Source organism: Sprattus sprattus (genome assembly GCF_963457725.1).
Source record: "Sprattus sprattus genome assembly, chromosome: 14".
Classification (NCBI taxonomy): domain Eukaryota; kingdom Metazoa; phylum Chordata; class Actinopteri; order Clupeiformes; family Clupeidae; genus Sprattus; species Sprattus sprattus.
This window is the reverse complement of record NC_137912.1, coordinates 30,070,237-30,096,904: the sequence shown is the minus strand read 5'-3', so window position 1 is coordinate 30,096,904 and position 26,668 is coordinate 30,070,237. Positions and strand designations below refer to the sequence as shown.

The window sequence follows — 26,668 nt, the reverse complement described above, 5'->3', positions numbered from 1 at the left end:
AAAGAATGTGAACCCCTTGACCACTTAGGAGTTTTCTGTTGTTTTACCATGATTTTTCATTTTTTTCCTCACCAATTTTCCATAGAAGGAATGTCAGGTTTATGTTTATCATTTGCATGTACTTTTTTTAGAGGGAATTGTTTGAGTAGCCAAAAGACTACATGAAACATGGAATTAGTCCATTTCAAAAGTAAGTGAACCCCCAGCTGAATTTGTAAAGTCAAGCAGGTAACAGATTCAGTGAAACTTATTTGGGTGCTTAATTAGTCAATTAAGCAAACCGATCATCTGAGACATCCTTAGGGAAAGGTTTGGGCAACACAGATTAAAAGAGGGAGGAAACCAACCAAACTACTGTAGTGCCAAGGTGTACCCACACAGATCAACAATGCCGAAAGGAAACGAGATATCCGAGAACATCAGGGAGAAGGTTCTGACAGCCCATCAGTCTTGGGAAAGCTATAAGACCATCTCCAAAAGATTCCAGCTCCATCCATCCATCCAAGACAAATAATTTAGAAATGGAGGGCATTCAACATGACCGCATCTCTGCCTAGAAGTGGACGCCCATCAAGACCATCACCAAGAAGCACCAGAAGAAGAATAAATCAGGTAAAAGTCAACCCACACATCACCTCTAAAGAGTTTCAGACCTCTCTGGCAGCATCTGGGGTAAATGTACATGGGTCTACAATCAGACGAAAATTGAATAGACATGACATTCATGATCGGGTTGCTAGAAGGAAGCCTCTGCTCTCAAGAAAGAACAAAACTGCCGTTTCAACTTTGCCCGAGAGCACTTGGATAAACCAAAGGCCTTCTGGAAGTCCCTTCATTAAACAGATGAGTCCGAGATAGAATTATTTTGTCACGATCAAAACCAACAATTTTCGTCTGATTGTAGACCCATGTACATTTACCCCAGATGCTGCCAGAGAGGTCCGAAACTCTTTAGAGGTGATGTGTGGGTTGACTTTTACCTAATTTATTCTTCTTCTGGTGCTTCTTGGTGATGGTCTTGATGGGCGTCCACTTCTAGGCAGAGATGCGGTCATGTTGAATACCCTCCATTTCAAAATGATTTGTCTTGGATGGATGGATGGAGCTGGAATCTTTTGGAGATGGTCTTATAGCTTTCCCAAGACTGATGGGCTGTCAGTACCTTCTTCCTGATGTTCTCAGATATCTCGTTTCCTCTCAGCATTGTTGATCTGTGTGGGTACACCTTGGCACTACAGTAGTTTGGTTGGTTTCCTCTCTCTTTTAATCTGTATGGCCCAAACCTTTCCCTAAGGATGTCTCAGATGATCGGTTTGCTCAATTGACTAATTATTCACCCAAATAAGTTTCACTGAATCTGTTACCTGCTTGACTTTATCAATTCAGCTGGGGGTTCACTTACTTTTGAAATGGACTAATTCCATGTTTCATGTAGTTTTTCAGCTTCTCAAACAATTTCCTCTAAACAAGTACATGCAAATGATAAACATAAACCTGACATTTCATCTATGGAAAATTGGTGATAAAAAAATGAAAAATCATGGTAAAACAACAGAAAACGCTTAAGTCCTCAAGGGGTTCACATACTTTCAAGTGGCACTGTATATTGTATATAAAGCACAGCACAGCACATAAACTAGCAAGGTGACCAGTTAAACTAAAGCAGATGACTGCCCTTAGCCAATTCAAAAAATAAACTTACTTTAAGATGCTTCTTCAGGTTGGAGGTGGAGTCTTTCATTACGTTCTCCCTTCTCTTTCTTTATCGTGAAATGCTGTTAGAATTTCCAGGATAGAAAAGCATTCCTGCCCTGGCTCTGGCTGCTCATTTTCCTTCTGCATTAGCAGGGATCACGCATATAGCTGATTTTCATCAATTTTTATTTTGGGGCTTCTGGGAAATGCATCAAGTTGCCTTCATTTATTTAGAGAGTGAATACACTTGTGAAACAGATAAGTACCGTCATGTAATCCATTGATTTCAACAATGTAACTGTATTCTGAGTACCGTCTATTTAAATTGTAACTGTAACGGAATACAGTTACTCATAATTTGTATTCTAAATACGTAACACCGGTACGTGTATTCCGTTACTCCCCAACACTGCTGAGGACATGTTCAAGTTCAGAGGCCCCAAGAATAACTCGTGGAGGTTTCAGTGCGTTTCCCGTCTACCTCAAAAAATTCGCCTTCAAATTTGGAGAAACAGGTTGAGTTATGTGGAGTTCTTTCTATGCTAAGTTAATGTCTATGACTTTTGCATATCGTATGCGGTTACTGACATGATTTTATACTGTTATCTAGCAAAATACATGTTGACATACAGCAATAGCATCAAAATAACTCGATTGTACCTTGATTATTTATTTAACGTAGTGGTAAGATAAAGCTGGTAGTTTAGCAATGTCAAGCTAACGTGAAGATTTGCCTTTTTTTATTGACTGGTTATTCAATTGAGTAACCCAAGACTAGGCATTAAGTTTGCATGCCAGGCAATAACCAGTCAATAAAAAAAGGCATTGATATGTTTATTTTCCTTTTCTGCAATCAATAGAGCATAAAACTCTGCATTGACCAGTTTAACAACTCCATTTGTTTTTCATGATTCATATTTCCATTGTTTACAATTAAATAAAAGATTAAAATATATAAAATTGTGTCTTTATTGGTTTGGCTTAATGGCAAATAATCCCTGGTAGATAACTTGTCATCTGCAGAATTGTAAGAGAGAGTGTGAACAGTATTACAGACAATAGGCCCAATAAGTACACCAACCTTTCCAATTAACAAATGTTGTTGCTTATAATTATAACAAGTAGTGACATCTGTAGAGGCATTTATTACCAGTCGCTATTTCTTAATCGAAATGGCACAGCCGAGACATTGAGAGACAACCCATTGCGTGAGTACTTTTTCTTATACTTTTAAAGTAAATTTAAAAGTGAGTACTTTTTACTTAAGTAGGATTGTTGACGTAGTACTTTTACTTCTACTTTTACTTCCATTTTCCTGGGTACTTGTACTTTTACTTAAGTACTAAACTTCAGTACTTTTTCCACCACTGCCAGTAGTACCACACTGTGGTCAGATATGCCTAGCTCCAGGACATGGATGTTGGAAACTGAGACATAGGCAGTAATGGCAAGATCAAGGGTGTGGCCGTGTTTATGGGTAGGTCCTTGTACATGCTGAGTGAGCAGGAGGCAATCAAGGAGGTTGAGGAAGTCAACGGCCAGCGGGCACTTGGGGGCATCTACATGGATATTGAAATCACCAAGTACCACCATCCTGGGAAAGTTGGGGCACAGGGTTGTGAGGAGATTTGAGAAGTCTGATATAAAAGTAGTGTTAGCTCTGGGTGGTCTATAAATAGAAACAATTATCAGAGGTTGAGGGGTGAGGCTTCTGGCAGCTAAGCATTCAAAAGATGGGGTAACAGGGACCTGCAGTTCAACAAGGCCGAAAGTGTCCCGATAAAACACTGCCAGCCCCCCACCACAACCAGAGCTGCGTGCTTTTTCGATGTATTTATAGCCTGCAGCTTGCAACTTGATGGCGTTTGCTATCGCTAGCTAGGATAGCTAAGTGTGCAACCTTACCTTACGGTAACATTAACATTTTGACAGTAACATTAACATTTTATTTTAACATTAACACATTTGTTGGAGAGACTAGTTATGTACTTGTAGTCGTTATAATACTAGTTGACATAACTGTAACTGTTTGGCGATGTTCTCTCAACTAGATAGTTAGCTAGATGGCATAGTTTGTTAGCTAGATAGCATAGTTCGCTAGCTGGCTAGCTGCAAGAAGCTTCATTTACTTTGGAGCAGACATATGTGTGTTTGTTGATCTTTGATACATTGAGTTGGGAGCGAGGTCCCCCACACTGTTAAATCCACAGCCGGCAACTTTCCTCCTTTGTTTTGGGCTTTAAAAATGCTGAAAAAAAACAACGTGTCGCTCTAAAATCTCTGGACCTTGTGTCAGATCTACAAGTCCCGTATGAACACCGTTTCACCATGCTCCTCAGACCTCAAAGTTGTCTGACCCTTTTCTCTGAGTAGGATTGGACGAGGGCCGTTCTAGGGAGGAGTTTCGCGAACGGTCAATTGTGGGTTTATTGGAAGCTCATTCTGCACATGCGTTAAATTAGTTTTAAAAAACCTGCATTAATCCTGTAATTTAATCATAACGCGTTATTTTTCACAGCTCTACTTTTAAGTAATTGAGAAAAAGAGGATAATTATGTCAGTTGGCCACATTCTGATCATGTGGGACCGATGTACACATTAACCTTTCAGAACGTAGCGTCACACCGGTGTGACAGCAGCCAATTTTCCGCAAAGACGTACCGACACACGGGTGTGACAGAATGTGGCGACACGAGCGTTCCAAAAGCCGCGTAACAATAAGCCTGTGTGTGGGTTACTAACTTCGCTAACGTGAGCTAACATTGTACATTCAGCCACCTTCATCCATTATGCCTCTAAAAATCGTCTTGTCAGTATCATTTTGTTTACTATATGTAGACTTACTATATTTGTGTGGTCCACGTCCAATTGACCCTTCCGTGACCACTCCCCCAAAACGGTAACTGATCAATCATAGCATAGCAACGGTTACTAAGCTCGGGACCTCAGTCAAGCGAACCATTTTGATGAATGGAAGTCTATGAGAGAGAAGTCTGCTCGAGAAGAGAAAATGAAACGTTGCGCTTATGGAGTGTGTAATTCTGACATCCGATATCCAAAAAGGCTGGAGGGAGGGGTAACATTTTATCCCTTCCCGAAACCCAAGACCCAGAGAGAGAAATGCCTGCTGTGGATCAAACAATGTGGACGACCCCCCCATCAGCTGAATGTCAGCAACATAAACAGAAGCACCTACGTTTGTTCCAAGAAGCTATGTCCCTAAAATCTGCCCACTGCATCGAAAACGTGAGAAAACCCTTGCTTAAAATACGATTCAGTTTTACCACCTTACATGTTTGCGTAGCGGCGACTGTGTAGATAATAGAAGACATAAATATACAGTGCCACTTTAAAGTATGTGAACCCCTTGACCACTTAGGAGTTTTCTGTTGTTTTACCATGATTTTTCATTTTTTTCATCACCAATTTTCCATAGAAGGAATGTCAGGTTTATGTTTATCATTTGCATGTACTTTTTTTAGAGGGAATTGTTTGAGTAGCCAAAAGACTACATGAAACATGGAATTAGTCCATTTCAAAAGTAAGTGAACCCCCAGCTGAATTGGTAAAGTCAAGCAGGTAACAGATTCAGTGAAACTTATTTGGGTGCTTAATTAGTCAATTCGGCAAATCGATCATCTGAGACATCCTTAGGGAAAGGTTTGGGCAACACAGATTAAAAGAGGGAGGAAACCAACCAAACTACTGTAGTGCCAAGGTGTACCCACACAGATCAACAATGCCGAAAGGAAACGAGATATCCGAGAACATCAGGGAGAAGGTTCTGACAGCCCATCAGTCTTGGGAAAGCTATAAGACCATCTCCAAAAGATTCCAGCTCCATCCATCCATCCAAGACAAATCATTTTGAAATGGAGGGCATTCAACATGACCGCATCTCTGCCTAGAAGTGGACGCCCATCAAGACCATCACCAAGAAGCACCAGAAGAAGAATAAATCAGGTAAAAGTCAAACCACACATCACCTCTAAAGAGTTTCAGACCTCTCTGGCAGCATCTGGGGTAAATGTACATGGGTCTACAATCAGACGAAAATTGAATAGACATGACATTCATGATCGGGTTGCTAGAAGGAAGCCTCTGCTCTCAAGAAAGAACAAAACTGCCCGTTTCAACTTTGCCCGAGAGCACTTGGATAAACCAAAGGCCTTCTGGAAGTCCCTTCTTTAAACAGATGAGTCCGAGATAGAATTATTTTGTCACGATCAAAACCAACAATTTTCGTCTGATTGTAGACCCATGTACATTTACCCCAGATGCTGCCAGAGAGGTCCGAAACTCTTTAGAGGTGATGTGTGGGTTGACTTTTACCTGATTTATTCTTCTTCTGGTGCTTCTTGGTGATGGTCTTGATGGGCGTCCACTTTTAGGCAGAGATGCGGTCATGTTGAATGCCCTTCATTTCAAAATTATTTGTCTTGGATGGATGGATGGAGCTGGAATCTTTTGGAGATGGTCTTATAGCTTTCCCAAGACTGATGGGCTGTCAGTACCTTCTTCCTGATGTTCTCGGATATCTCGTTTCCTCTTGGCATTGTTGATCTGTGTGGGTACACCTTGGCACTACAGTAGTTTGGTTGGTTTCCTCCCTCTTTTAATCTGTGTTGCCCAAACCTTTCCCTAAGGATGTCTCAGATGATCGGTTTGCTCAATTGACTAATTATTCACCCAAATAAGTTTCACTGAATCTGTTACCTGCTTGACTTTATCAATTCAGCTGGGGGTTCACTTACTTTTGAAATGGACTAATTCCATGTTTCATGTAGTTTTTCAGCTTCTCAAACTATTTCCTCTAAACAAGTACATGCAAATGATAAACATAAACCTGACATTTCATCTATGGAAAATTGGTGATAAAAAAAATGAAAAATCATGGTAAAACAACAGAAACCGCTTAAGTGCTCAAGGGGTTCACATACTTTCAAGTGGCACTGTAGCTGGAATGAACCTGTTAGCCTTAGCATTTGACTGTCTACAAACACGGCATGTAATGTTGTGGTTGTAGCCTTCATAAGCATATTGCAGACCCTTTTGCCTGCTTCGATCTGAGATCTTGCCGTTTTTCCAAAAATTGCTTGTGAATTCTTTGGGTAGAGCTGAAATTGACACGGTTGAAAACATGTCGCCACGCTATTCATACCAATGCTGAGAACCTGGGAAACGTGAATGCTTGACTGATACAGCAACCGTTGCTAAGGGGGGCGGAGTTTGCGGAAGGGTCAATTGTACATGACAAAGTTACAACGTTTGCAAGTATAGGGAAGACTTGATCTCCGGTACAAGACAAGCACAACAAGTGTTTTTTTTTTCATGAAACTTGTATTAATCCCCGTAGGGAGATAATGGTAAATGAAATATACATAACTGAAAATAACATGAATGGTACATTACTCAATGTTCAGCCAAACATCAATTCCAACGACAGCTCGATATGAATACCAGCATCGCAGCGGGAATATACCGTACATGAAATGCTTCACGAGCTGACTAGCTTAAGAGGCATACGCTCCTCAGGATACGCATAATTGTAGCCTCATCATTGACGCACACAAACTGCGCATTCACCTTTTCATATTACAATCACTTGTCAATGACAAATCATATTTGCGCACTATCAGCCCATCCACAACATGCAACAGTTTGAAAAAAATAACGACACCGATACCTGCATCGCATTCATTCATTTATTACAGAAAAACAAGTAGCGTAAACGTAAACTCACAAAACTAAATAAACGGGAGGCAACAGCTCACTGATGATAAAATTCGGGACATCTTAACCAGCTGAAACACACAGAAATACCAGTCTGTTAGTGTAATGGCCAAAATGTAAAGACACATACATGCATAAACCTACGGTACAAACACTGTTCATCGCTAAGCATAGATAAGTTGATGTCTCAACACAGTCATCAAATGACAACCTGTTCATGAGTGTATGTGTGTCCGTGTGTGCTTGTGTTTGTGTGTGTCCATGAGCACATAAAAGTAAGAGTTGTACACACTTTTTGTCATTTAGCCTAACTTTTACTCAAAATCACTGTTCGACATTTATCATGTTCCCAAAATCTACACTAAACTGCCTTCTATTTGATATTGACTACATTAACTTCGCAAAGTAATACACTGATATGTGGTATCTGTGCACAAAAATAAGGTAATTTCACCTCAACTTCTCGTTTCCCTCATCTGACTAGCTCTGGATTTGCGCAAAAAAATAATTGGCTATTGTTGTTGAATCGACTGAATTAGACGTTCACTTTCTGGAGTATATTTCCACGTTATTTTCACATCTAGCTAGCTCTATTGGCCTACAGTTCGACATCGATTGTATTCACATTTGTATTGTTTTGCATTCACGCGATTGCATTGCATTTACACATTATATCACATCACATCACATCACATCGCCTCATATTCCGCTAACTAGCTCTATTGACCTACAAACGGTTTGACATCGATTTTTATAGCCTAATTTACAACTCTGATGTTTTCTGGATATCATAAAGAAAGAAATTATAAGGTCACTTACCCTTTGTTGAATCCATGTGAGGAAAGAAAATAGTCGTGGACAATCATCAACTGTTGGGCCAGGTGATGACAAATTCACGTGAGACTGGCTGGTAACTACTGCCACAAGCGTTATCATCGCTACAAACGTGCAGGCACCTGTCGGCCTATGGTGTTACGATGACGTCACACGGTTGACAAAGAAGCACTTTTTGATTAGTCTGATATTTGTTAAATATTTTTAATGAATAGCCTACACTACTGATAAAAACGTCTAGATAGCATATCAGATCAGGAAAACTCTGCATAATAATTTCCTTGAAGCCTTAACAATGACTGTAGAATGTTCCCGTAGAACATTCGTGAATCAGCCAGAAAAATAACTCACCCACTGCGGTAGGTTGGTAAACCTACGTTCTGTAAGGGATAATGTATAGAACGCAGGTCATTGTCGGGAAAATAAGCCCCGACAGGGCGAACAGCACCCCGACGCGAAGCGGAGGGGTGTTGCTTCACCGTGAAGGGGCTTATTTTCCTGACAATGACCGGCGTTCTATATATTATCCCGCTTATTATACGGCTAAAACTAAAAAAATTACTTAACACAGTGTGTCTTTTTACAATGTATTTGTTTTTGTTACTATACGTAGTGTTAAAAAGCAGAGAAATAGTTCGCCAAAGACGTTGAACTTCAAAGACAGTTGAACATTCTTTAGAACACAGCTGCTCAACCGTCCGCTGAAACTCCCTTGATAAGTTACCGTACTACTTGTGGAGTGCTACGAAAGATGTGAATCAGAGGCAAAAAGGCCACTTTCCTTGACAGCGGTCATTAAGTGCATAGCAACGGTCAGTTATCGGAAAATAGTTGACCGCAGAACGTTGGGAAGCCCCATTCAAGTGAATGGAGCATTCTACAGCATTAAGAAGAGCCGTGTAATAAGAAAGGTTAAATTCAAATAGAATGTATGCATGCAATGAAACACATTGCATGTACAAGAACAGGGAGGGACATTACAAAATGTTGTGACAAAAAATCCTAAATATATCCATTGCCATTTAGCAAAACAAAAAGAAGAACTACCATGACACGCAAACTGTTTGTTTTTTTTCAGTCCATATTTTAAACAGGATTCAACACAACAATAGGCTTCATGTTCGTAGCTTACCATTGTAGGAATATATGACACAGCTGTGTTCTTCATGGATGCTTCTGCCTTATTGTGGAGCTGTGCCTCTTGGTTCCTGATGCAGGTCTGAGCCTGATCCAGCTGTTCTTGCAATTGCTTGACAAGAGTGTTCATTTGGCCTGTTCTGATCTGAAACAAAATGGATGGCAACCATGTGTGTGAAACCGTGCTTTCCCCTGTTTAAAAGTATTTAACTTGATTAACCTGAATACAGTTCTCTGTATAGGTAGGGCCAACGGGACCAAATTGTCTTGATACTGATGACATTTGGATTTGAGACAAATTAATAAGAGACAACAGATGAGACTGTCCAACATTTAAAGGGGAGCTGAGGTATGATACCAGATTAACTTTGGGTTTACCAAAAAAATACACCGGCATCACCTCTTAGTTGGTTCTTTTTAAGATACTGTCCCAGACTTTCAGTCCTGTATTTCCTCAGCTTTCTCTTGAAAAGGAGAACCACAAACAGCTCAGTGTCTCGCTACAAGGTGAAGTGCCTTCCCAGGGTTTTGATGCATTTCTTTTAACATGGGAAAAAAACTGCTGTGAGTGGAGTTCAGGTGGGCACTGTTTCTCACACCACAGGTTACATTGGGGCCAAGCCAAGGATGAGTGAAGTTAAGGAGGGTGAGTTTAACAGTGGGCAACAGGGTACAGAGCGATTCACAAGATTCATGAGAACAACCATGGAAACCTACCAGTCTCTTGCACGTGTTTTTACTTCCCTACAAATGTGGGATTGAGGCTGAAATAAAATGATCAAATGGGACAATATGCTACCTTGATAATACCAAAAGCTAAAAGTTGACATTCTGTTCTGTTGTCTCGTTCATGTTTTGATCTCAAATTCAAATGTAATTTCACAATATTGTCCATATCATTTTCATGGCCACCAACAATGTGTAAGCTGCTCCGGCATCACAAAGGAATCTGGAAACTTAACTTGCTGTGGTGAAAAGGAAAATTGTTACAAAATTCAACTTTCAGTTCTGACAAAAAAAGATGTGAATGATGCATTCAAAATGCTTAATTATTAAAATATGTATTTTTGCATTCAGAACAGCAAACATTTGTGAATGATCTCACCTCCTTGTGCAGAGGCAGAAACTCATCCTGAAGTTCTAGCAGAGCATCCCTTCCCATCGCCTCCTTATTCTGTTGTTCAAAATCCAGCTCCCTCACCAGTGCTGGGCTGTGAGCCTGTCCCACCTCGTCCTTTTTACCCCCCCTACCTTTTCCTAAGACAGGAATGCGACTACCTACTGGGGAACTCAGTGGCTTCCATGGAATACATTTCAGCTCTCGAAGACACATCTCTAGGTTGGTTGGAGTTTCTTGCCGATCAAATGGATCAGATCCATCAAGAGAGTTCAGTGACTGTAAGGAGTCAGCATGAGCTTGATAGCGCAGGGACAGGCATGAGCCAGCTGAGGAGATGGGACTGAAAGCAGCAGATGAACCTCTAGACCAATGGAGAGGCATGCTTTGAGACTTATCACGGGAGAGGCCCAGAGGAGAAAAGGCCTGAAAGGGAAGATTACGGGGAATCCCACAGACAGACTCATAGTCGGAGTCAGATACTCTCAGAGAGTTACAGCCTGGGCAGTTTTTCCCTTTTGTGCATCGACTCCCCGTTCTCTGGAAATATGGACAACAGTTGGACTTTTCTGACCAGCACTCATACTCTGACAAGGCCAGGTTACTTCTCAGCATTGATCTGTAGCCCTCTTTTTCATCTTCTACTTCATTCAAACCTTCCTTCTCCTGAGAATCAGAAGGGTGTTGCTGCCAGTAGGCATTGTGTACCCACTGTCTGATTTGATCCCTCTCCTGTGTAAGCTTCTGAAGCCTTTCAGAGGACAGTAGTTTGACTCTCTTGATAACTGTGTCAAACTTAAAGACTCGCTCAAGAAGGGATGCACATTTGCCACACAAGAACTCCCTTTGCCCACTGCCCTTTGGTACCGGCTTCCCTAGTATATGTGTTAGGATGCTGAGGAGATCCGCTCCCTTCGAGGGGGAAGACAATGTCTGAGGAGAGTGGCAAGAGCCCAGAGACAAAGTACTGCCTGAATAGGGGAGATGAGAGAAGAATATAAATTCAATTCCACAAAACATATACTGAAATCTGCAAACTGTGTTCTGTGAGACACCAACAAAATTCAAACATGAATTAAAAAAAAAGTCATATGCATGAGAGGAACTACCCCACTATCAAAATATGTTGTCTTTCATTGATTAGGTCAAGAATCAAACAAATAGATCTTCTGATGTGTCCCACCAGAGGTTCCAACACAAAGGTTCATACAATTCCCAGACGGCACTTGTGCCATTATCAATGCACAAATGTATTGTAAGCATGTATATTGTGAAAATCCTTCCCATTACCCCATGGGCTGCTGAGGGCAGACCCTGACACACTACTCCTGCTGGATGGGTTTGTTGGTGTGTGAGGTGTGCCTCGTTTCTGCTTCTGACCCCCATAGATCCATCGCCTCTGGTTGCCCTGGAGATCTCCTCCGCATATACGGCAGCCCTGGTGTTTGTTTTGGTTGCTCATCACAGGCCAGTCTGGCACACTGAAATCAAATGGACAAACATCCTGTCACATTGACACATCCTGTTGGAGTGACAGGGGTCAAGACTAGTAGTCCTATGTACTAAACCTAGTAGCATTCTTGAAAGCAGGTTTGCCATTTTTGCAGTACCCTTAAACAATAAAATCATTTAAAGTCATCTCAAACTCATTAATGATCAATGAGATATTATAGGAGATGTTATATGTGCTAAACCTAGGTACACATCCAACAGTAATTAATAAACACAAATGAATGTTAGTCATCTTGAATCCTCTTTCCAACTGAACAGTAACCTACAACAGCTTCATGAATACAAAAACGACAATCTTTATTATAGGTTTCTTTATTCCTTGATTAAGATAAGATAAACTTTATTGCCACACAACAATGTTGGTGGTATTCTTTGTCATTGGTAGCTCAGGCCAGTAGGAGGGGAGAGAAGGGGGTAGGGAAAACAAAAATAAAAAATAAAAGAAATACTCCAGGTCAGCATTGAGAGTTCAGGAGTCTGACAGCAGAGGGGAAGAAGCTGTTTTTGAAGCGTGTCGTTCCAGCTTGCATGGATCTGTAGCGCCTTCCAGAAGGTAGAAGTTCAAAAAAGTCATGGCTTGGATGGGAGGAGTCTCTGATAATGTAGCGATTTAAGCTACGCTCAGCATACAATGAGAGGACTGATGGAAGGTCACAACCAATAATGTTGGAGGCTTTAGTCACCACTCTCTCCAGTTTCATTTTTGTGTGACTGTCAGAATTTCCATACCAGACAGTTATTGATGAGGTGATGACACTTTCTATGATGGCTTTATAGAAGAGCACCAAAAGGTGTTTGTTGACATTGAACTTTTTCAGTTGCCTGAGGAAATACAGTCTCTGTTGGGCTTTTTTGATAAGGTGGGGGGTGTTGATATCCCATTTCAAATTTTGGCTGATGTAGGAGCCAAGAAATTTAAAAGGACTCAGTAAGGGTTATGGGCTGGTCAAATACATTAACTAAGGCTTTGGTGTTAGGCCTCCTTCTCAAGTCCACAACTATTTCTTTCGTTTTTGAGGCGTTAAGATGGAGCTTGTCCTTCCTGCACCAGTCAACGGCCCAAATTACCTCCTTGAAGTACTGAGACTCATCCTCATCTTTGATTAGGCCGATGATGGTGGTGTCATCTGCATAATTTGAGCATCTTGACGGAATGGTGGTGAGATCTCAGGTCATTTGTGTAGATGGAGAACAGAAGAGGAGATAGCACACAGCCTTGCGGCGCACCAGTGTTGAGGGTCAGAGGGCATGATGTTGCGTTATTGACTTTGACTGTTTGAGTTCTGTTCCTCAGGAAGTCCAGTATCCAGTGACACAGAGCTATGTCGATGTTCATGGCTTGCAGCCTGGAGAAGAGAATGAGTGGCTCTATTGTGTTGAAGGCTGAGCTAAAGTCAATAAACAGCATGCGTGCATAGGTGTTACTTGACTCGGGATGTTGCAGAGTAGAGTGAAAAGCTAGGTTGATGGCATCTTTTACAGATCTGTTAGCCTGGTAAGCAAACTGATGGGGATCCATCAGCGGTGACACACTGGATTGTAGGTGGGAGAGTACCAAGCGTTCAAACACCTTCATGGCCACTGAAGTGAGGGCCACTGGCCTGAAGTCGTTGAGCTCTGTTGGTTTAGCTGACTTTGGGACCGGGATGATGACAGAGGATTTGAAACACTGTGGGACTGTACACTGTTGCAAAGAGGAGTTGAAAATGTCAGTGAAGACATAAGCCAGTTGATCTGCACAGTGTCTGAAAACAACTGGGGAAAGCTGATCTGGTCCTGCTGCTTTCCTAGCCTTCTGATTTTTAAAAAGCTTGCACACCTCTGCCTCCTGGATGACAAAAGGAGGAGAGGAGGGAGAGGGGGGAAAGGGAAAGACTGCCAGGGACTGATTGTCCTCAAACCGGGCATAAAACTCATTGAGTTTGTCAGGAAGATCAGGGTCGTCATCTGGAGGAGAGGCAGCCCCTTTCTTGTAGTTGGCCATATCCTTCAGATTTCTCCACACTGACCGAGGGTTGTTAGTATTGAGTTGAACCTCCAGTGTCTTAGCATAATCAGACTTGGCTTTTCTAATTGCAGAACGCAGATTATATTTGGCAATCTTATACACCTCCGTGTCACCCCTCACAAAAGCAGAATGTTTTTCCCTTTGGAGTGCAGAAACATCTTTGCTGAACCAGGGCTTCCCATTTCCATATGACTTCACACATTTCGTCGCAGAACCGAACGTATGACGTCACTGCCTCTGTGTACTCGTCCAGGTTGTCACACGTGTTTTTAAAGATGTCCCAATCAGTGCACTCAAAACAGCCTTTAAGCTTAGAAATGTCATCCGTGGACCATACCTTCACGACGTTGGACTTTGGCTTCACCGTTCTGAGTTTCTGGCGATACTCCGGGACAAGGAAAAGCATAACATGGTCCGACTTTCCCATCGGAGCACTCGGTAATGCATGGTAAGCCGAGGGGATTGTGGTGTAGCAATGGTCTAGGATGTTGTTTCCTCTTGTTGGACATGTCACTTGTTGAATGTAATTCGAGAGCTCATCAGATAGATTACAGTGGTTGAAATCACCTAGAACTATGACAACAGAGTCTGGATGAGCTACACAACCTTTCAGTGAAGACTGGCGAGGGGGATACCTCACCCCCTCTGGTCTATATATACACATGCCTATGCTGAATTATTTTTATCCTTGGTGGTTGAGTCCCGTGCAAGAGAGTGCTAATCTACAAAACACAGGCTCCATTGGTGACATGACCTGGATGGGAGTGAGATTTAGGGAGGTGACTGTGACATAGCCAGCGGGAGCAGTGAGTAAAAGAAATAAAAAGTAAAATTCTTGGTTTTGTGTTTGTTGCAGAGGTTGTATATGCTTCTTTTGATGTCAAAGAGCAGCAAAAGTGTATTTTACTCAGGGATACCCAAACAATTGTATGCAACTGTGTGCTGTGAGAATTAAGGTATCTGCCATCAAAGCATCAAACTAGTATAAGGGAGACATTTTTAAAGCACTGTTGCAAGGGTGTAGTAATGAACAAAGTAATGCACAGACCAGTGCTGATTATCAGTTGACCATATCAGATCTACTCAAAAGCATACAGGCCTATTTCTAACCGGTGAATATGATTCAAATACATTAGACAATGAAAATTACAAACTAATAAGAAACTGGGAAGAAGTTCAAGCTCGAGCATCTGAGGACAGCAGAGAGAGGCACCAGGCAAAAGTGAAGTGATATGCAACAAAGCTTTTTTTACCGAGATAAGCACAATAAGCTCATAATTCATATTCTACAACATGATGAAACTCACTTGGCCCTTCATATAATTGTATTTTTGATGAACATTACCCCAAATCAACACTCTTATTGCTGATCAACAACCTTTGCACATTCAAGTAAGGGATAATGTATAGTCCGCCGGTCATAATCGAATCAAATAAATCCCGACGGGATTCTGAGGAGGCGTATTAACTTTTATGGCGCTTGGCGCTTTTGTCCAAGGCAACTTAAGCAAGAGTTATAACACCTAGAATAGATCTTTCCCTACCCACCGAACTTGTTCAACGTGTCTCATTCGGCTTGACACGTCAAACTGTGCGCTCCATGTGTGCCAACATGTTTAAATTATAACCTGTAGCCTACCTTTCGTTTGTATCGGCAACTTCAGTTTACGAGGGCCTAAACTGGTAGCCTATTTAGCTTTTGTGGCGTCAACATCGCTTGTCGCCTACTGTCACACAAGGGCTCACCTGCAGTAGGCTATGGTAGCTACTACCAATCTCGGTGAAGCATTTGAATGAAGGCTGTCAACTATTTAAATCGGCTAGGCGACATGACATTTAAATGTAGGCATACTTCATCTGCAACTTGCCACTACAACTGCACTATATTCATTTCGTAATGTTGCTTTGATACAAGCTATATGAGACAGTCGATGTCAAGTCGGTAAAATATTATCATGCATATTTGGGTAGATCCTTCGAACAAGGAAATCACGCTACGAGCTACCATGAACGCAGACCAACATGCTGGTTTAGTTTATGTGTTTTCGGAAATGCATATGAAGCACATTATAAAGCTGCTTCAATAACCACCCACAGTCTATTTTGTATATTAACTAACATCGACAACACTTTGAGATAGAATAAGAACATCTTACAATGTCGAGCAGGAACTGAAATCCGTGGCCAAGCACAGGAGAGAACCTTTACACCCAACCTTGATTACGTCATTAGAAATACCTGTCTGAATAGGTGACTACCGCCAGCTGATCTGGAGGGCGTATGTTCACTTAGCCTACAGCTCACACACATTGATGCGTTGGAATGCGTTGATGCGTCAGGGTTAAGTTACCGAGAAATAGACACTGTACAATGTAAAAAAAAAAAAAAAAAAAAAATTTATTGTAACTGAAAAATACGTATCCTAGGATTTGCGAGGTGTCTGAGCACCAGTGTTGGGCAAGTTACTTCAAAACTGGAATGCATTATTTATTACTTGTTACTGTCATTTTAAAGTAATTCGTTCAAGGGCGTAGGTTTGCATAGGGTTGGTAGGGACTAGTCACGACCAAAGTTTGGGAACGACCAAAAAGTCCCTACCAATATTTGTTAATTTGAGGGGAAAAAATGTGCACAATATATTTGCAAACTCATTCGTATTATTATCAATACTATGGTCGTCGCCCAAAAGATTGAAAAATACATTTCCAAGTTTTCCAATTCCCTCGAGCCTGCGAGACAAAATGCTGTAATTTAATTGGCTGAAGTGGCAGAGTCACGTCGTCAAAGCTGACTTGCAGAAAAGAGCTGCTACTGGCAGTAGTCTTTCACGGTAAGCTACTAAATACGCCAGGAAATAATAAAGCCTCATATCAGTATTTCGTTTGGTCTCAGCATTCATATTCTGACCCTTTTGTGCTTTGTAGATTGGAAAAATCCACCAAAAAAGAAGAGAGATGCCAGAAGTTTTTTTCTACCCAGAGAGACAGGCGCTACCAAGAAGCCCATGTCGTCGTTAGCTAGCTAGTAGGAACACTACCCACACAGTGCGACCCTGCTAGCCTTACTTCGCCACCCATTCTACAATGGAAACATGTTTTAAAAGTTGTTAGTGTGTAGACATGTACCTTTTGCTTGTATTAAATCTATCCCTATCGTCTGCAATCTTTCGACCAGCAGTAGCTGGTCTTGTTGAAGGCAAAAGTAATCAGCAGTCAAGCTACAGATGAAAAGCAGGGTGATGATTAATCAGCATAAGGGGTTCAGATAAGACGTTGAATTGTCCATTTTTGGTAAAGATTGCATTCAAAGACTGTTTTTTAAGGGATGTTTAGACAATGTGACCCATGAATGTTATCATTCACACTGGCTATTTTGAGAATAAATGTTATACATTGTAGGTAGTAAAAATGTGCAATAAAGTGGGATGCCCAAATGTATGCAGCATATAATTAATCAATACAATATAACATTGCACTGCAATCCAGTAGGGTAGAGTGGGGTGAGTTGTGCCAGGTTTTTTTTAAGCGAGGCCATGACAGTAATGCTTCCAACTTAAATATGTACATATATTTCAGGATGTGGTGCATCCTTGGGAATTAGTATTTAAGAAATATAGCTTTCTGGAAAAAAAGTGTTCGGGGGAAAGTTGTGCCATTAAAGAGAATACATTGGGGTAAATTGTGCCATTGATTATTGAAGTAAAACAGTATATTTGCATCTCAGAAACTGTGATGCTATATAAAAGCTAGACAAATTCAATGTAAAATTACTCATTAAAGGTTTATTTAAAGTTATTTTACAACATCAAAGGCCGATTTTCTACAAGCCTATTATAGTGTAGCTTACCAAAGCACTGAAACGTGTGAAATGTTTTCAAACTTGTCTATAACTGTTTAGACACAACAATCAAAAAACTGTGATCATAGAAATTTTACTTTGAAAGGCAAAAAAACTGTTTTTTGAACTTAACGTGCTTATCTCTCATGCAAAGAGGCTCTCTTCTTTGCAGGATGAGTTAAATGGCTGACTCTTCAAAATGTGTGGTCACTTGACCAATTTTTTCTATGGTTCCCTAGAAATAAGGGGTGGCACAACTTCCCTGCTGGCACAAATTACCCCACTCTCCCTTACAGATGATGTAGGCTTAGTACAGCTCCATAAAACCTGAACCAATTACCTACATATTACAAATTAATTTCAGAACAAACAAATGCACTTCATGTACTTCTCAGTTATGTAATTTGTTCATTAAGGCAATATTTTGACATGCATTCAGGAAACTTAGAAATCCAGTGCAGATGTAGTGCAGGTTGAGGAAGCAGCAGCTGGACCATAAGGGCTTCAGATGAGGTGGAGAACGTTTTGTTTTTTATTTAAACTAAGGTTTTATTATTCTTATTATGTTTAAATCAGTTCCAAGTTCCACAAGTTAGTACACAAATGTTAATACATTTAAATAAAGTTTGCCTGTTCAATATAACATCAACTATGTTTTTTTTTTTTAGGGGGGGGGGGGGGGGGGGGGTCCCTACCAATGCTGAGACCAAACCTACGCCCTTGAATTCGTTACATTACAATGTTACTGTTTTTAAAATGTAAGGCATTACACTACTATTGTATTACTTGTAAGTTACTCGCACCAAAATCACTGGAAGTATGGATTTGGCAATCTTACTGTAATGAAGCTCAAGACGCTCAATTAGTGAATCACACATACAGTGGAAGGTGATGTGGTATCTGTACTTATGGCAAACAGTAGAACATAATAGCCACAGTGATGGCTCATGGCACAATACAAAGAACAATCATCGCAAGAACAGACAAAAGGTCAAAGTCTGGCAAATTGTGATAGAAATACTGTAACTTTAGGCCTATTCATATTAACAATAATTGGACTGTATTGTAATGTCTAAAAATATGACAGGATACAAAATTAGCATTTCTATGCCTTTATTATTTCCAGCTTCACAGCATTAAGCATAGTTTATGCGTCATAAAACATTTAAAATAGTTTGCAACTGGATTAGTGTATGGGCTGTACACCTATGGAGGGGAGGCAGTAGGCCTACACATAGCACCTGGGCATCCAAGTCCTTTGTGAAGGTTTTTCGGCTTTTGAAGTACATGCTGAAAATATAAGAAAATAGCCAGATTTCAAATTCAAGAGTCTAAGATATAAACACTACATATTAGCAAAGGGGCCTTACAATGTACAACCCAAATGAAACCAACTATTTTTGTAAGGTATGGCTGTGCTGAACATGAAGATTGAAATATTAATGTGTGTCAAAATATTTTTTTCTATGGGACAGGTAGCCCAGGCTAGTGCACCCCAATGTTCATGTTCAGTTCAGCACGCCCTTACAAAAATGCTCCACATTATATTTCAAATGTATAAAACGCATGTATAGGCCCTAGGCTAGATCTAAAAAAATAAATAAAAATCCATATGGGACAGAAACAGGCAGTGCATCACACATTTTCAATATTAACCTTCAAATTCAAGTTCATCTTATGGTTTATTGTATTAAACATACTTCTTGTAGACTACGTTTCATCTTAATACATTGACGTGGTTCACAATGACGTTATGTACATCTGTTCTGATCTAGAACTATGTAGGTTAAACCAGATACATAGAAGGATTCTAGAAAGATAGAAAGATTCTAGGGCTCTGGGCTAAACTAGTAGGTAGTAGTGGTATTTGTAGGTAAAGTGCACTTTAACAGAAAGACGCTTTATCCTACATGTACACTGTATGGTAAAAGAGCTAAGTTAGTAACGTTACCAAGTATTTTCAGCTAACAAGCTAGCGGGTTATTCAGTGAAGAGGTGGGCTTTTAGGCGTATTTTTGATATGAAACAAAATCCCTGTGTTCAGTTAGATATGTAGCGGAACTAGAGACTGTCAATACATTTGTTTGCTTTGATTAGAGTCTTAAGTCAAACGATACAGCCACAGTGGCGGGTGAAGTAACATCACATAGCCTAGCCTAGGAGGGAGAACCTTGGTGCTAAATTAGGCTAACGTTAATTCTCTGAACTTGTCTGATCATGTTGATGGATGGCCACATACTATTTGATCGTTTGTGATTCATTTTTTAAGCTATATTCTGAGAATGGAAAAGTACATTTTCATTCATGTCTGTTAGAACCAATGCATTTGTGGCTCCAAACCACATTTAATTTAATTGTGACATGGCTTCAGAAGGAAAGTTACCTTAGCCCAGTAAGAAAAAAACATGTTGACGCAATGGTAGTGTGGGTATCATATCTGCAAGGATACCATATCTGAAAGTTTTAGCCTTACCTTGTCATGTCATCATTGCTGCTAGTGGCCACATCTTGCTGCCAATTTTTCGGAAAGCTGGCGATTCCACCGTTGAAAGCGGCATCGATTAGCCTAAAGGAAAAGGAAGTGAAACATTTTGCGCCGACGTTTCACCTCTGCTGATCTCGTGGTGATTTTGGCGAATTTGGATGAAGGAAAATAAAACACTTCATTCCAGGTTAAAAATGCATTGTAACGCGCGTTACTGACATTTGTACCGTGGTAAATATTACCAATTTTGTTTCTGTAATGCCTTACATTACCGCGTTACCGCAAAAAGCAATGCATTACAGTAATTCGTTACTTTTGTAACGCGTTACTCCCAACACTGCTGAGCACCCTATCTAATGATAGCATGCTATTACTCACAGGGTAAAAGCTCGCTAGTGACGTGATTGGTTTGATGATAGATGTCCACACCCCCCCCTTCAACAAGCGGCCCCTGCAAGGTCCACTGCCTCCCCGGAGCCAGGCGTGTTCCAATCGCTGATGGATGTGGAACTTTCCCTCCCCACCCCTACCACTCTGCACGTAGTCTCTCTACCTGGTCTACCTAGAGAAACCCTCGGCCAACCGATGGCACTCAATAATGCTGTTCTGGCAATATTGCATTATGTTATCAGTTAAAGTCATATACAATCAATGACAATGAAGAAATGTGTTTGAAGATTATTACATTTCAAGTAACAAGAAAAGTATGTTGCTTTTCTGTCCAGATATGTGGGTGGCATCTGCTCTCTTTTTCTCCTCTCAGACTGTGTCTTCAGTCTCAGATTCTTCTTTCTCTGTATCTCCCTCTACTTCAGAATTCAGATTATCCACTCTCCATCTGTCGGGTTCCGTAGTGGACGGACTACAATGGACCCTGTGGTATGCATGGAAAATACAATAAGGAAAGCACAAAATAACAAGGAGTTAGTATTGGCCACACTATTGGATATAGAAAAAGCATATGATATGCTATGGAAGGAGGGGTTATTAATTAAGTTGAATAGGATGGGTATTGGTGGGAAGATGTTCAATTGGATTAGGGATTTCCTTAAAGGAAGAACTATAGAAGTAAGAGTTGGGGTTGATTATTCCAAGACCTATCCTATAGAAAATGGTACACCGCAAGGAAGTGTATGTAGTCCAGTGCTATTCAAATTAATGATCAGTGACATTTTTGAACAAATAAAAGATCTAAGAGTCAACAAAGCTTTATATGCGGATGATGGAGCTCTGTGGATAAGAGGGAGAAACATTGGAAACATTACTGACAAAATGCAACAAGCAATAAACAAGGTTGAGAAATGGTCACTTGAGTGGGGTTTTCATTTATCAGTTGAAAAAACACAAATCATCTGTTTTTCAAAGAAAAGAATTAAGCCTGATGTACAAATTAAGCTCTACGGTCAAGCGTTGAAGCAAGTCGACACAATTAGGTACCTGGGAGTGTGGTTCGACAGTAAGTTGAATTTTAAGGAACACATTAAGAAGGTAATTGAGAAGTGTCAGAAGGGGGTGAATGTAATGAAATGCTTAGCGGGGTACAACTGGGGACATCAGGGACATCTCTAAAGAGAATTTATATAGCTCTGATAAGATCAGTGTTTGACTATGGATGTATTGTGTACAGATCCACATCAAAGACACACCTTAAAGTACTGGATAGAATGCAAGCCAAAAGTCTCAGAGTATGTTGTGGTGCATTTAGAACATCTCCCGTACCAGCACTGCAAGTAGAGACAGGAGAAATGCCATTACACCTCAGGCGTCTGAAACTGAGTTTGGGCTATTGGGTCAATTTAAAAGGACATAGTCTATCTCATCCTACGAAAGAGGTCCTTAAAGAATGTTGGGAATATGGCAGGTCTCAGATCTGTAGTTTTGGATGGGATGCTAACAGATTAGCTAGCCAGTTGGGGATAGAGGAAATAGCATGCAGTAAGACCTTGCCTCTGTCAACAACCTCACCTTGGCTATTTGGTTCCCCTAGGGTGATAATAGAAACAAAAGACAATGTAGGGCAGTATCTAGGGAATATGTGCTACGACACTACAGAAATGTATACAGATGCCTCAAAAGATGGTGAGGGTAAGACTGGCATTGGGGTATTTATACCAGAAACCGAAATATACATTAAAAAGAGGACTACGGATCATTTATCCATTTTTTCAGCTGAAATGGCAGCCATCATCATTGCGTTACAGTGGCTAGAAGAGGCTAGGCTCCCTAAGGCAATCATCTGTTCTGATTCCATGTCATCTCTCACAGCTATACAGAATGGAGATTCAGCATGTAGACAGGATTTATTGGATGAGGTCAATCTAAACATATTTTCAATCAGTCAACAAGGAAGGACAGTCCAGTTTGTGTGGGTTCCTGCTCATAAAGGTGTGAAAGGAAATGAGGAAGCAGACAAACTGGCAAAAGAGGCAACGAAAGAAGAGGAGGTTCAATTAAGCATTACACTCAGTAAAGCAGAGATTAAGGTACTCATCAAACAAAAAATGAATTCAATGTGGCAGGCTGAATGGGATAAGGAGGAAAAGGGGAGACATCTTTACAACATTCAAAAAGAGATTGCATGGAAAAAGATCAGTTACATAAGCAGACAGGAGGAGGTATGGTTTAACAGACTGAGAATAGGGCACACTGCTCTGAACAGCAATCTATATATCATTAACAAACATACATCAGGAAATTGTGAGGGTTGTGGAGTAAAAGAGGATGTTAAACATGTTTTGTTAAGTTGTGAGAGATTCTCTAGACAGAGGGAAAAAATGAAAAGGGCTGTTAGTGCAGCAAAGCAAGTCTTTTCATTGGAGACGTTATTGGGTGAGCCTAGAACAGGAAATATTACAAATTCTGTAATATCATATATTAAAGAAACACAATTAGCTAACATGATTTAGAATTATTGTTTTGTTTTATTTTATTTATTTTTATTTGTTTTGTTTTGTTTTATTTTTTATTTTTATGATTTCGTTAAGTTTTCTTTAACGACCCCAATGAACTACATCTCGGTCCAGAAGGTGGCGGTAATGCACATTGACTGTAAACCGCCATAAAACTTTACAGAAGGAGAAGAAGAAGAAATCGTAACCGGAAGAAACTTTACTTAGGCTAGGCTAATGTTACCCACGAGCCTGTACTTTCCCGAACATCAGAAAAGTTAATAGCAGTCTGCTTTTTTGGGCAGTAAAAGGGGTTAGTGATTGCGTACCTATGTCTATCATCTCAAGACACTTTACAAATTAGGATAATATGGGCTACAAACCCATATTGCCATGTGATTTGTTAACTTTGAAGTCTGGTAAACTAACATTATAGACCCCGTTGCTGTAGCATTTGTTTGACCGGTCAACCCTCTTACAGGTAACTACACATGCTCGCTATGCTTTTCTTTTGCGTGCTGTTGATTTGTTCAGCAGTCAATACTCGGTTTTGCTTTTGACGTAACGTTAGCAATATGCAGCCTTCTGTCGCCAGGCTGTTCGTCAAGCTATTAGCTATCGTTAGTTTATAAATTAAGGTACGCGCGTTTTGAAATGGGTAACGTTAGCTAATTGCCGATGTAGATTTAACATTGCAGCTGTAGCATGGTTACCCTTCAGATCGCGCTGTTTGGGACTTGTTTGAGATGTATTGGTCTACTGGTGATCTACCATGGAAGTATTATAGATCATCTGCAGAGACTGAAGAAGAACCACCCCCATTTATTTCAATGGCGAATGCTATGCTATGCTATCTTATTTTAGTGTCTATGCTACTTCAGCCCACCAATTTGCCTTGGGCACTCACTTCCGTCCATAAAACGGATAGCTCATACGAGTTTAGTGCAGGGCACGAGCTTACTCACGCATGTATGTTGACAACACATGGGAAACAATAAAGAGAACATCATTACATTCTGTCATGTTGTGTAATATAGGCCTGTAGGTTGTGGTGATTATGGCTGCGAATGAAAAAAGGAATGAATGAGGCGCAGCTCTATTGAAACTAAACAGCATACTACTTCATTAGCTATTGTTATTGTTCTGTACAATATCAGGAAGTCTTCAAAGCGTGAAATGTTTGTTTTTCTAACAGCCCATGCTTCTTGTGGGCTATAAGCAAAAGTAGTAGCACTTTTCTGTGAGATTGCGTTGATTCCATGACAGTGTTTTTGGAGTAGAAATTCTCTATTTCACCTACATGTAGCCTAAAGACGTGTGTGTGCTTCATTTGGGCCAGCTCTGTATAAACGTGCGCAAACTGCAGTAAGGGGATTATAAACGAGTCAGCGTCTTATGATGGAGCATAATAACTAACATTGGCCATAATTCTTGCCGTAACATAACACAATGAGACACTGTTGAATGTTTACATTTCTCAAAATAAATGGAAAAGTGTTTTCTGCAATTTTCTTTGTTTGTTTTGAGTCCAAACCCAACCGTTAATTTTGTGTTTCATTATATCGCTATTATATATGAGTTTGGTCATTGTGTGTGTGTGGTTGCATGTGTGCCTTGTGCTCTCATGGAATGTGGCAACATTATCTGTACATGCTTAGGTGCCAATGGCCAACCTGGAGCAGTGGGTCAGCGACCGCCTTCATGACATCTTGGGTCTGAGTGACCGATATGTGGCTCAGTTCATGCTCGGTCTGGTTCGGAAGTCCATCACTTTGCAGGACTTCATTGGGCGCCTCAAGCAGACCGGGACCATTGATGTCGACCAGAAGGTTGAGAAGTTTGCACAGGAATTATATGAGAAGGTATGGTGCAGTTTATTTTTATAGGAATTGTTCTTGAACATATGGGAATATGGGATGTTAATTGAGCTGAAAAATCTAGGTAGTCCCTGATGACTGATGAAATGTAGCAGTTAAGAGATGTGACTGAAAACCAGCCTAATTTATAAGATGTCTGAAGAGTTTTTTTTTTTCACCCAGAAATGTTAAATTTTAAACTACAGAGTGTTGTATTCTCAAAAAAAGCTTTTTAACCATGGGTTAAAAATGTATAACGTGTAAAAGCTAGTGTCAAGAACGTATCCATCTAGCCTGACGATGTCACACTCATAATTCTAGTCAGAATATGAGTCTGAAGCTGCTCCTTTGAGCTGTGATAATGGGGCGTGTTTCAACGGACAAGGTAAAAAAATGCCTCTTCGCTCAATTGGATACCTAGAACCAATCAGAGCAACGTAGTATGACCATCTGATACATTCAACTTTTGCCGAATCCCGTAGGAAGGACGGCAAAACATCTTTTCGATCAACAAATGCCTTAATCGCGTTTCTCTGTTCCTCTTTCAAAATGAATGCGCTCTCAATATCTGTGAGATATGCATGCTCACGTTATACTTATTAGCAGCGAGGCTAGCTAGCTACTATGTGTTTCAATGGATTTTTGGTCTAAGCGTTAGCAATAACCTAACAATAATGGTCTCTAGAGCTTCAGTTAAGACCTTCAATACTCTCCAACATTCGTGTTGCACATACACAACTAACCGAGTCAATGTAGAAAAAAGTCGTGTAGATAGCTTAAATCACATAAAATATGTCCCACTAACAGGCTCCCGAGACGCCGCCATCTTGGTACGATTTCGGATCTACCGTTAATTCAACTCAAGCGTTGGTTGGTCATCTATCCATCATCGTATAAAGCCCACCCTGACAATTTGATTGGTCCAGCAGAATCCTGCCTTCTGATAATCTCTCCCCAACGGCACAGAGCCAGACCGAACTTCCCAACCTCAAATTTTGTGGGCAGGGTTCGGTCTGGTATCCAGGCTAATATCCATCCCTTGTAATGCTGAACCAGAACAAGCCTTACACTGTGTGTGTCTAATTGGCTCATCCTCCAGAAGCACGTATTACTGAAGAGCAGTTACTGTCAGAATGATCTTGCTTGCACCATACAAGGAGGTTGAAAAAGAACAGTTTTATTCCAAAACACGGGAAACAGGCTTGGCAAATCCTGCATCTTTGAAAATTCTCAGAACAAAAGACTCGGGCCTTGGTAGAAATCGAAGGATCCTAGACATCAGAATAGTCTTTTGGCGGGATTTGATGATTCAATTCAATTACATTTTATTTATATAGCGCCATAACAATAACATTGTCTCATCATGTAGCATGCATCCTTGAAAAACATGTGTGACAAAGAGGCCAGCCCTGTTTTCTATGGAGCCTAATGACCTGCTAACAGGAAAAGAAGCAGAGAGAGACAAAACCTCTTTTCTCATCACCTTACATTTTTGAGAATTCGTTCTGTATGGGTGCTGCTTAATAGGAGGACTTTCATCCATGTCAATGTCATGGTACAGCATAT

The 26,668-nt window shown here is 40.6% G+C and overlaps 2 protein-coding genes across 4 annotated transcripts in view; one reads left to right on the top strand and one right to left on the bottom strand.

Annotated features, from left to right (window-relative positions):
- Positions 1-16,255, bottom strand: part of LOC308375595 (uncharacterized protein) — a gene marked incomplete at its 3' end in the record, with an annotated part of 38,687 nt that extends 22,432 nt beyond the window's left edge. Inside the window, exons 1-4 of the mRNA XM_080851757.1 lie at positions 16,193-16,255; positions 11,807-11,997; positions 10,505-11,487; positions 9,395-9,544 (exon numbers count right to left, since the gene is read on the bottom strand). Coding sequence (XP_080707883.1) covers positions 9,395-9,544; positions 10,505-11,487; positions 11,807-11,978 — 1,305 coding nt within the window. The 5' untranslated portion in view covers positions 11,979-11,997; positions 16,193-16,255. The remainder of the gene's footprint in view (positions 1-9,394; positions 9,545-10,504; positions 11,488-11,806; positions 11,998-16,192) is intronic.
- dhx16 (DEAH (Asp-Glu-Ala-His) box polypeptide 16) overlaps positions 14,801-26,668 on the top strand; it is a 51,929-nt gene continuing 40,061 nt past the window's right edge. The window contains exons 1-2 of one of the 3 annotated variants that reach the window (XM_080850824.1): positions 14,801-14,842; positions 24,905-25,108. In XM_080850824.1, coding sequence (XP_080706950.1) covers positions 24,911-25,108 — 198 coding nt within the window. In that variant the 5' untranslated portion in view covers positions 14,801-14,842; positions 24,905-24,910. Of the gene's footprint in view, positions 14,843-23,509; positions 23,728-24,904; positions 25,109-26,668 lie in introns of those variants that run through there. The other 2 variants (XM_080850823.1, XM_080850825.1) reach the window with 2 other exon arrangements.